The 11,901-nt window shown below is 40.9% G+C and overlaps 1 protein-coding gene and 1 pseudogene across 1 annotated transcript; both read right to left on the bottom strand.

Moving 5' to 3' along the window:
* Window positions 1-8,135: 8,135 nt before the first annotated feature.
* LOC134626191 (methionine-R-sulfoxide reductase B1-A-like) lies at window positions 8,136-9,383 on the bottom strand (annotated as a pseudogene).
* A 158-nt stretch (window positions 9,384-9,541) lies between these two features.
* On the bottom strand, window positions 9,542-11,801 carry LOC134626192 (methionine-R-sulfoxide reductase B1-A-like). Its single transcript, XM_063471771.1, has 4 exons — window positions 11,668-11,801; window positions 10,939-11,081; window positions 10,375-10,489; window positions 9,542-10,016 (listed from the first exon to the last, which is right to left on the bottom strand). Exons 1-4 carry the CDS (start codon window positions 11,720-11,722, stop codon window positions 9,997-9,999), a joined length of 333 nt encoding a protein of 110 aa, XP_063327841.1. The 5' UTR covers window positions 11,723-11,801; the 3' UTR covers window positions 9,542-9,996.
* Window positions 11,802-11,901: the final 100 nt, after the last annotated feature.

The following is an 11,901-nucleotide window of genomic DNA, read 5'->3' as shown; positions in this document are numbered from 1 at the left end:
TCATTTTTGCATTGGAGTCATGAAAAAATCTGCATATCTGCTCTCTTTAGTCAAACCGACACCGCCACACCCTCACTTTGTTCTAAAGCTGATAATCACATCGGGTTGTCTGTTAGCCTCATTCCTGTGGGAATGTATTCTGAGACTCTGACCTCTTCTTTTTAAACCCCCTCTACACCAACACACATAAAGTCACGCACACGCAGACCTTCTCCTTCTTCTTCTTCTGCCTTCAGCTCTCATCTGGACTCACTTTAGGTTTTGAGGGCTGTGATTTTTGGGGACACAACAGAGTTTGCTGGTCCAAAAGAAGTTTTTTTTTCTTCTGTGAACTCCCCCAAAATAAATTTTTAAAAGAATTTGGATTCTGTTTTCTTGACTGAGCAATCATTCGCTTCCTCCAATCATTGTTAAAGATACATAAGGGAAAAAAACGCAGACTGCTCTCTGTCGTCAATGTCGTTAATATTGGCATAACACGGTGTTCTCTGCAAAAATCCAGGGCATTGACAAGCCAATAGGGAGAGGCTGAAGGACTAAGAGGAGCAATTACTGCAGAATAGCTCACAGGAGTTGATGGGGATGTGTGCTCTTCTGGCACAGAAGTAAATGGAAGTAAATGAATAAAGAATTAAAGTTTGCGGGTGTGGGTGCTGAAGGTGAAGACATATTAATCTAAGCGTAATTAAGGAACCAGGTGTGTGTGTGTGTGTGTGTGTGTGTGTGTGTGTGTGTTTCACAATATGTGCTGAAGGGTTTACGATGGAGGTATGGAATTCCCCCCATACATGGGGACAGATATGATCATACAAATAAACACACACATCCCCACACACACATATAAATACAATACACACAGATATAATCACACAGATATAATACACAATACAATCATTATTCTTCTTTTGGGTAGAGTGTTACAGAGTTCACATGTGCTTTAAAGAAACAGTATTTTGAGGAATGTCCTTTGTTTCCTGATGGTGAGTTAAATAAGAAGATCCATATAATTCTCATGTTTGTACACTTAATATGAAGCTAACTTGGAAGACGGCTCTTTTTCTCCAAACTTAAGCTCCAAAGCTCACGCATTATATCCCACTTGTGCCCTATTGAAGCAGTGCAATGTAAAAACAATAATTTGCTATTTTCCTGCGGTTTATGTGCTGAGTTACTTCTTTGTCAGACGTTGCTCCTCCCTGGCAGTAAGTACCTATCTGGTGCATGACCCCTTAGAAAAACTGTACTTTTGTATTCTGGTTTTTATATAGATTTGAAAAACACATAAGGCATGATTTGCTTGATTTTCTCTGTGCTAATCAGAAACATCCTCATGTTTGCTTTATGGCTTTATGTTAACCTAAACTTACAGGCCGTAAACTGTCCCTTAATGATCTACACCAATCAGGCATAACATTATGACCACCTGCCTAATATTGTGTTGGTCCCCTTTTTGCTGCTGAAACATCCCTGTTCCATGGAGGCATGGACTCCACCAGACCCCTGAAGGTGTGCTGTGGTATCTGGGACCAAGATCTTAGCAACAGATCCTTTAAGTCCTTTAAGTCGCGAGGTGGGGCCACCATGCATCCCACAGGTGTCTGGCAAATTTACAGGCCAAGTCAACACCTCAAACTCAATGTTGTGCTCCTCAAACCATTCCTGAACCATTTTCGTTTTGTGGCAGCATGCAATATCCTGCTGAAAGAGTTCGCAGCCATCAGGGAGTACTGTTTCAATGAAAGGGGGAACATGGTCTGCTTAGGTAGGTGGTATGTGTCAAAGTATGATTACATGGATGGCAGGACCCAAGGTTTTCCAGCAGAATATTACCCAAAGCATCATACTGCTTCCACTGGCTACCCTTCTCCCCATAGTGCATTCAGGTGCAAGGTGTTCCCCAGGTAAGTGACGCACCTGAATGCCATCTAAATGGTGTAAAAGAAAATTTGAGTCATCAGACCAGGCCGCCTTCTTTCATTGCTCCATTGTCTAGTTCTGGATTTCTTGAACCACTTTTGTGAATTTGACATTCTGGCCCTTGTCAGTTTGCTCAAATCCTCACACTTGGCAATTTTTCCTGCTTCTAACACGTCAACTTTGAAGACAAAATGTTCACTCGCTCCCTGATATATCCCACTCACTAACAGGTGCCACGATGAAGAGATAATCAGCGTTATTCACTTCACCCGTCAGTGGTCAGAATGTTATGCCTGATCTGTGTATCATCACTGTACCCATCTAACATACTGCTTGAAAAAAGGAAAAAAAGCACAATTTTAAAAAACTGTCAAACTGTTGATGCAGCCATCACTGCACACAAGCTCACAGAAACACCTCTTTTGCCTCTCACTGTCTCTACTTGTTGATCTTTGGTGAAAAAGTCATCTGAAAAATGTCATATACTATACAAGTGACTGAGGCCGAGAATGATGTATGCTGTAGATTATAGGTTTCTGATTGAGTCGAGTGGAATGAAGAGCTTAGGCACCTCTGAACATTTTCTGCACAGAAGTTAGCAATTAGCATGACCAAAGGAGCAATTTTGACTATTACGACCACCCATCTGGGGTCTGTGGGGAGTAAAGGGTTTACAATTTCTATACAACCCCATATGTACAGTACACAGTGTATATACAATGCAAATACAGACAGACGGTAAGAGAAAAATGCAGGCTCAAACAAGGAAGGGGTGTGCATCGACATGCTCGCAGTCTTCTTTAAGTCGCACAGTATGATCTGGATGGCACATGGAGCACGCTTAGATTGTTAACCAAGATGATAGAGGATGAGCAGCTACAAATTGCAGGGAGTTCGGGTTAACTGACTGGGTGGGTGTAGTCTGGGTAAGGGGGTGGGATGTGAATAAAAAAAAATGAGTCTGTGGCACGATACCCAGAGAAAGGCTGAAGTAATTGCTTTCTTCTCTGCAGCACAATTTAAATGTCTAAAAAAGATGTTTGTAGTGTGCAGTCATTTACTTAGACGTCAAAGACTTGTGACATTTCTGGGCATGCGCTGACAAAAACACTGCATTTTCCCAGTCTGTCACTGTTCTGAATATCTGCGAGCTTTTCAATTGAAATCCTAAACCTTCCTCATATTTCCATAGCCTGAAGATAGCGCTTTGATAAAGGTTTCCCTGACTCCATTTGACCATTTTGGTGATCTGTGAGGCTGAACTCATATAGAAAAATAACAGGAAAAGGAAAAAGATTTGTGTGACATGAGGGCACAGCCTTCCCAAAGTTCCTTCCTGGATTACAGTGCCCACCTTTGAGGCCTTTCAAACCCCCTATAGTCTCTGATCAAGGCCGGATAAAAGTTGTCATGTGGGCACACAATCAGCCAGTCTTGTTCTCCTCTTAAACCTCTGCTTTTATCCCTCAGTCAGTCCAGCATCCCCGAAAATAACGACCCCCACCACCACCCACCACCACCCTAGCCTGATCTGTGCAAACAATACCTGTGCCACACACCTCAAGTATTCCTTTGAAGCTTTTAGGACCAACCTGCGCTGCTCTCTCAGGGTGCTATCTCTCTAAAGCAGATCAGATAGCAGCTGAGTGATGTTTGCAAACATGTATATGTTCAAAAACCCTCTCCATGTTTTTGAAGTCTGTGGCTTTCACAGACAGGAATGTGATAGAGATGACAATAAAGTGGCAGAAGCCACTGAGATTTCACGTGTTGTTTATTTTATTTTCATTGAGAGCCCTCATGCTGTAAGCTGTGCAGTGCGCTCCTTTGGCTTTTCTGTCTGCTTTTGTCTCCTGCATTTTGAAACCTTTGACATTTTGCTGGAAAGAACAGAAATGTGAGGTGGCCCATTGTTTCCTCCTTAAAGTAACTGTAGTTTTATAACTCATCTTCCTGCTTTTACTATGTTTATAAGTCATCAAGATATGCTTTTCGTATACCCACAGCACATAAGATGAGTTCCAGTAAACCACACATCATTGAGGTGCGGTTTACCTTGCAAAGAGGATTTTCATTTCGGTTTAAGCCCTGTCTCCTTCAAACACATGCTGACCTGATAACCATGCCCAACCTGGACCGCCTCGAGTTTCCAGAATCTTTCTTTGATCCAGAGCGGAAATCATCTTCCAGCGTCTCGTATAAAAGCTTGTTTATTCTTTCATTCGTTATGCAAAGGGAGATGGAGTTTTGGCCAACATATGTATGCCTAAAACATGTGGAGGGCAGGCCCTCAGTGTATGTATGGATGGAAACATATAGCAGGTTAGCTCACATACTGCAAATATTACCCCCTGATGAAAGGATATCTCTTTATTTAAGTTGCAGTCACGCATTCAGGCACTTTATTCCTCCAGCAAAATGATCACAGCTTGCGGTGTGTGCAGACGCGCAGCCACTGGGTGACAGATGTTTTAGCGAGCTTTGCTACCTTGATGAACTTGAATCTAATGCCATGGCGTGTGGAAGCAAAATAAGCTCTTTTTTTCTTTTTTTTTCTTTTTTTGTCTGGCTTGGCTCAAAACAGAAGCAGGTGTAGTGCCCGTAAACATCCACATCTAAGCAACAGCCTCATATAGGGTACAATTAAAGCAAGATGTCCTGTGAATGAGTCACTGGCGCACACACACACATATGGTTAGCCCAACCTCGAGGCTTGGCCTTTGGAACTGAGGAAGACTTTGGAGTAGTGGTGGTTTAATGTAATTAAGGATCCCATTTGTTTACAAGCAGGATGAGACACAGAGGTCAGTGGAAATAAAGTCTGTCTTGTGATTCTATCTGAGAATTGCCACTTCCTCCTTCCTGTTTGCTTCCTTTTGGCCATACAGCTGTGCTCAGATGCCAGCCAGAAAGGCTGTTCTCACAGATAGCAAATGCTAATTGTACACCCCCCCCCCCCCCCCCCCCCCCCTGTTTTTTTTTTGTTTTTTTTTTGTTGGAGGGGGGGGTTGGAGCAATTTCCTTTTCCTCTCCATCTCTCGTTGTCACATCTGGTTTATCTCTGTATTTTTGTCTCATCCCAGAGGACAGTTTAGTCTGTGCACTCGTATGTTGACATTACAGAGAATGAGCAACATCTAATCAGTCACATGGAAGGTATTAGTTAATTAATGAGAGTTTGAGGTAAACACTGGAGCCAACATTAGGGTTAGAGCTGACAGTTTGAGGGATTGGGCCCGGTGTAGTCTGCCTCATGATTTAAAGTCTGTGGAAAAACTGAGCAGTACTTTAGACAAAGCTCTGACAGCAAAAAACAGGCGACAAAATCGCATCATATCTGCACATTTGTAGCTGCTGTTTTGATCGTACTTTCCTAAAATGTTAGTTTATGGTTTTTTGGGTTTAAAAAAAACAAGTTTAAACAAGTTTTTGATGCCAGCAGCTGGCTTGCAGAGTACATTTACTGCTGTGTGGTACATATCACATTTTCTTTTAACAAGGCCACCAGAAACTACGATGACCAGCTGCTGCTGTTTTTTGTTTCATAGTTTGCCAAATGTATTTTCCGTAGGTGACAGGTCTCAACTGCAGGCAAGCCACATTAGCAACCAGACTGCTTTACTATGCTGTTAATATATCTAGGATGTAATTCCTGCTAAAATAATCAAGACCTGCTATGAAAAACACATCATTTATCAAGAGATGGCAGCATCTCTTGCTCCAAATCCAGATCCACTAACATACCACAACACCATGAGAGATACTAACTTTTAAACTATGCGCTGGTAAGCATCAAAATCCAGGATTTCCAAAAAGACTGCTTTGTGGTTTTGAACTATTAAAAAATCTAAAACCTAAAATTAGCTTTTGCTTAGGGAAGGCAATTAGAAGCGTGCTAGACTTTTACCTTGGATTGTGGATGCAGTGACAACTTTATTCACCGACTGTGGTTTCAGTGTTCCCATTCAGGGATTTCTTTTATGGAATTGTGTACATTTTTAATGTAGCGCTGCTTGAAGGACTGGAGATCACGACCCTACATTCAGCCTTGCGTCTTCCACACAGAAAAATACGCTGAGAAATTAGCATGTCCCAGTCTTTCCAAGTGAAAGACTGATGCTCTTTTTCTATCCAGTAACGTTACTGTTTGGGAGATGTTTGACCAGGTGAGATGTTCCACTAGACTTTTGTTGTGCTTTTTTGGGGAAATGCAGCTGCAGAAAACATCAGCACCGCTAAAACGAGCAAAGAAGTCTATGCTTTAAATACTTTAACATCACAATCTATGAATGTTTGCACTTCCGTTCTTAATCCTCTGTCTGACAGTGAAGCTTTCATCTCCCCCTTAGATCTACCAGCCTTTGAAAATCAGCAGCTTCACACCTGCTCATCCTAGACACTTAAACAGCATGAGAGCTGTTGAATATACACCCACATGCTCACTTTGTTTAAAATTCCACCACTCCACCAGCCAAGAACTGCTGCTTACTGAGATATTTAGAAAACTTTACCAAGTGGAAAAAAAAACCCCACACACGACCCCCTAACGTCTGTAACAGAGTATTACTGCTCAGCACCCCATAACTGCAGGATCTAGATCGGGAAACAAGCTGCTGGCTTGAAAGGGAGACAGCACGGTGCGGTGGAGACATGATGTCCAGATATAAACAGCACTCTCAATCAGTGGATCTTAGAAAAAACTCACCTAAATTCCATTAGAAAAAAAAATCAGGCCTTATTTGTGTAGAAGCGTCTTACTTTTTACTACAATTACTTAAAGTGAATGAACAACATCTGTGAAAAGTTTCTGATAAGTTCAGCATTGCTTTGTTGTTGCTGGCTACAGAGAATGAGGATAATTTGAGTGCAGAGAGCTGATAGAGAGTTTCTTCTCTATTTACTCCAGTCATTTAGTTCACACTAATCAAGGTCATGCACTCACTGGACACTTTGTTAGGTACATCAGTTCAACCTCTTGTTAAAGCAAATATCTCACCAGCCAATCAGTTTAGGCATGTAGACGTGGTGAAGAGGATCTGTTCAAGTTCAAACTGAGCTTCTGAATGAGGAAGAAAGGTAGTTTAAGAGTTTTTAAATGTGGTATGGTCGTTGGTGCCAGACAGGCCTGAGTATTTCAGAAACTGCTGATCTACTGGGATTTTCCCACACACGTAGAAAAAATGTCAATCGAGCAGCAGGTCTCTGGGTGAAAATGCCTTGTTAATGTCAGACAGTACAGGAGAATGGTCAGACTGCTTGAAGCTGATAACAGTTGCAGGCAACAGTGAGTCAGATAAGTGCCCATTACAACCAAGGTATGCAGAAAAGCATCTCTGAATATGCAACATCTTAAACTTTGACTCAGATGGGCTACAGCAGCAGAAGACCACACAGAGCCCCACTCCTGTCAGCTAAGAACAGGAAACTGAGGCTTTCAACAAAACTCCACAATAGAAGACGGGAAAAACGTCGCCTGGTCTGATCAGTCTCAAGATTTAGTCAGATTTTAATAGACCATAGACCATCATTGGAATCTGGTGGAACAGGATTCTCATAAATGATGTGCAGCTGAGAAATCTGCTAAGAACAGGAAAGTAAGGCTACAGTTCCCACAGACTCATCAAAATTGGATAATAGAAGACTGGAAAAAAATACCATGAAAGCACAGATCCATTCTTCCCTGCACCAACAGTTCAGGCCGTGACATGGCAGTGAGTTCATTGTTCTCATTGGCCTCTACAGTCAGCTGATCTCAGTCCAATAGAGCATCTTTGGGATCTGGTGGAACGGGATTCTCATCATGGATGTGCAGCCAACAAATCTGGAGCAACCGTGTGATCCTATCATGTCAAAATGGACTAAAATCTCTGAGGAATATTTCCAGCACTTTATTAAGAGAGTTCTGAAGGAAAAAGAAGATCCTACACAGTATTAGCACTGTTTACCTAAGAAAGTAGCCAATAAATATATATTGAACTGATGTACAATGTGATACTTTCATGCAACCGTAAGGTAAATTAACAATTAATATGACTTTAAATCAGTATCAATGCTCTAAGCTAGATTGGTGCAGTGTTTGAGGTACTTGGCAGGTACTATAGTATTACATGTAGGGCTCTCTCCTTGAGCGCAGTGTGAATGAAGATAGTTCCTTATGATTCTTACTGTATGATTCTAGTCATGAAACTCTGACAGAGCTTTAGAGGTTGGGACCAATCAAACCAAAAGGGTTTTTTGTTTGTTTGTTTGTTTATACAGTAACATCATAGGGTGACTAATAATGCAGAAAAACAAAGCTTATTTAGGCTATATAGCACCATCAGCTGGTGGAATCACAAATTAGACATTGGTACACAGTCATTAACACATTTTCCCAGACGTGGGTTAATTTAAACTGAGACTGTAGATGATAAACATCTGACACTCTTTGCCCAGGGGAGAAGTTAAAAAAAGTGCAAAGTTCAAACAATGTGGCTGAATTTGAGCTATTTGCTGTAGCTATAGCTATTTTTGTGTTGTATGCTCACAGTTGAACGATCTGTTTAGACCAGTCCTTTCTTCCTAGTGTCCACTTTCTCATCAGTGCCCAGGAGATCCATTGAACTTTATCCTGAGTACTTCATTTGCTGTGAACACATCAGCAGGAGGGAAAATTCTTGTCTTTTACTGCTTACTTTTCTGTCCATCAGCCTTTTCTGTTTAGAGAGAAGAAGAAACAACAGCGGGTTGCAGGTGGACAGTGGGGGTGTAATGTATGAAACCAGCTGTGCAATGTAGGAAACCCTTGATAGTCACCTTTAGGGATAAACATAAGTGAGCTGCTGAAGATTCAGAAGCGCGACAGCCCTTCTCTTGGTCCATCATACAAGAACTCATGACCCAGTCCATTGCCACACTTCCCACAACAGACCTAAGTATTTTAATCCAGATGGTGCAAGTCAAACCTTATACCTGATTGGTTACAGTGTTAAATCACATCTAGTCCAGCTTATTATATGAAGCTTCCTAACAAATGTTGTTTACTACCTTTATTGGTCCCCAAGCTTCAGGGTGTTTTGAGACACTGTCTTCACGGATAGTCTGTGAAAACGCCGGCCACGGAGAAGAGTGCTCGAACTTCGACATGCTTGAAAATAACTCGTGGCCACATTCGGAGCACACATATATACCTGAGAATGAGGAAAGAGGCACAGTCTTCTATATTTTCATAGCAGTGTCTTGTTACACAGTCCCAAGCAGCCTCACACTTTCTTTCACTCACCAGGCTGGAAGTGATTTTTATATTCTTCACCACCAGAAAAAGAGCAGTAAGACATTTCATCCATTTCAGTCAAAAGTCAAAGTCATCAGAGCCAAAGCAGTTTATCTCTACAGTTGCCCAGCTTAGGCCTGAAAAACCTTCGTGCACAGATCAAGTGTCAGCAGCTCCGTGACTCTTGTGTAATGCCCGATCCTTCTCTCATTGCTTCCACCTGGTGGCAATTTTCTGAAAAACTAAAATGCATACCTACTTACCTTCATTCACAAATACTGGAACAAAAAATGAATCAACCAAATGAATATAAAAATATAATCATTAACATATAGTCTATTTATAATTTAAAATATATTTTTTTATTGCTGTGTATTCAGGTTATTGTGACCTATTACATAAAGCCTCTCTAGAGAGAGATGTATATTGCATTAGAATCATTTCATTCAATGAAAAAAAGTTTGCGTGGCCCCTAATTTTCAACACCAAGCACCTTAAACAACAGAGTTTAGGACAATTTTTTTTTTTAAAAATGAGCAATCTTTGGAAAAGATTCATGGGACGACTGTGATAAGTACTGCACTGTCAATCGAAATAAAAACCAAGGAGACATTAGGGTGTGATCAATAAGTTGCAAAGTCTGTGATGATTGCATAGCAGATGTGTTGAGAGCCGTCCTCTGTTCTTGCTGTCTAGTGAGGCCACCGTCCATCAGAGCTCTGGTGCTCCCACGCTGGGCTTTGTCCCAGAGTACTTCATTGACTGTCCACACCTTTAGCAATGCAAAGAGACATCCATCCAGCAGCACTTACTCCTGAAATCTCACCTTACAGTCCATCAACTTTATCTGTGGACAAGGGACAAAGAAAAGGAGATGGAATATGTAAATCTTGATGAGCACAGTTAACTGTGAAACTCCTCTGAAGAAATGTTTAAACTCTGGTTTGATTTTAACTAGTACCTTTGAGGACTGTGTCACAACAGTAACACATCCTTAGGCTCCTCTACACTACACACATGAACGAGGACATAACATTCTGGTTTTAAAGCAAATTTAAAGATGAAAAAATAACATGGGAGCTGGTTAACAACACTAGCACTTTGAGCTCACTGCAAATCGCGATTCCTAGGCTCATATCACAAATTATAACTTGACAGGTACACTAGTCTCAACCTCGTGTGGTGAAATAGCCTGACTGTTCTACCTTTAGGGATGAACTTCAGTGAGCTGCTGAATATTCAGAAGCGAGAGACTCCTTTGGACGGCCCATCATTCACAAACTCATGACCAAGTCCATTCCCACACTTCCCACACCGCACCTTGAACAAGACAAAAGTGACAGATAGAAGTGAAAAAAGTGATAGAAATTAATCTTGCCAGCATTTAGAGCAGCCAAGAAAGTCCCTCACAGGAGTCCTCTGACTTACAGCCAGCTAGTGCTTCACAGTAGGTTCAAGGTTCAAAGTTCTTTATTCGTCACATGCATAGTTATACAAGTATAACACACAGTGAAATGTAACCTGACACGCTCCTCCACTTGTGCAAAAAGGGGGGGGGGGGGGGGGGGGAGAGAGAGGAAGAACATTATATATAATATATACATTAGGTGAATGTGCAGTAGTAGCATGTATGCAGCAAGCAGGTGAATTAGGTGATATAAATCCTATTCAAACTGGCTCAAACTGATCATACACATGTGAAACTGCACATGGGCAGTTGAAGAAGAACCTAGTCAATTAAAAACTTAAAACTATTTTAATTATGGTACCTTGTATGCCCCAGGCCTCTCCTCATGTTTGGACACACTGTTTTCATGGATGGTCTCTGTGAAAGCTGGCCAGGGTGAAGAGTGTTCGTACTTGGAGCGGCTGGAGAACAGCTGGTTATCACACTTGGTGCACACATAAATCCCTGAGGAATGAAAGGCAGGAGACTGTTATGTAACATGAAGTGATAGAGTGTCTCTACTGCAGTTTTAAAATAATATGTACATTTATATAATATATATATATATATATATATATATATATACACACACACACACACACACACACACACACATACATACATACATACATACATATATATATATCTATATATATATATATAGAGAGAGAGAGAGAGAGAGAGAGAGATATAAAGATTTTTTTTACATCGTTTGAAACACTAATTCTTTAAGGATATTGTTACCTTTTTAGCTGTGGTTAAGGGTATGTAAAAATAAAAACTTAATGACATCCTTGTATGTGAAGCTTAATCTAGTTTGGTAACCTGGTTGTTATGTAACTTGAACATCGTTACACAACAGGTTGAACGTTTTTCGCTATTTACATCACAATTACTAGCGACCATGGATATAAAAACAGTACTTCCTAAAAGGTTTTATAGCCTGAAACGGACAATGAGGACGAGTTAGAACGAGCTAACCAGCAGTTTGAAAATAGAAACATTGAATAAAATACAATAAGTTTAAACCAAAAAAAGGTCATAGCGGTACCTGACTTAAAATGGTCTTTGAAGACCTCTCCACCGAAAAAAGAGCAAAAAGACATTGCTTTTGCTTTCCGTATGTTCAGTGTGAACCTACCATTGACTGTAGAAATCAATGGAACCTACAATGAAGTCCACAGAACCGGTTGCAAACAAAACAACTTCCGGTCCAAGTTTTTGACCTTCAAACTAAAAGCATCCTGATACTTTTTTCTTTTGTTTCTTTTTTCTTTTCTTTTTT

Source organism: Pelmatolapia mariae, linkage group LG4, assembly GCF_036321145.2.
Source record: "Pelmatolapia mariae isolate MD_Pm_ZW linkage group LG4, Pm_UMD_F_2, whole genome shotgun sequence".
NCBI classification, from domain to species: domain Eukaryota; kingdom Metazoa; phylum Chordata; class Actinopteri; order Cichliformes; family Cichlidae; genus Pelmatolapia; species Pelmatolapia mariae.
The sequence above is the reverse complement of the archived record's forward strand: the minus strand, read 5'-3'. Positions and strand labels throughout refer to the sequence as shown.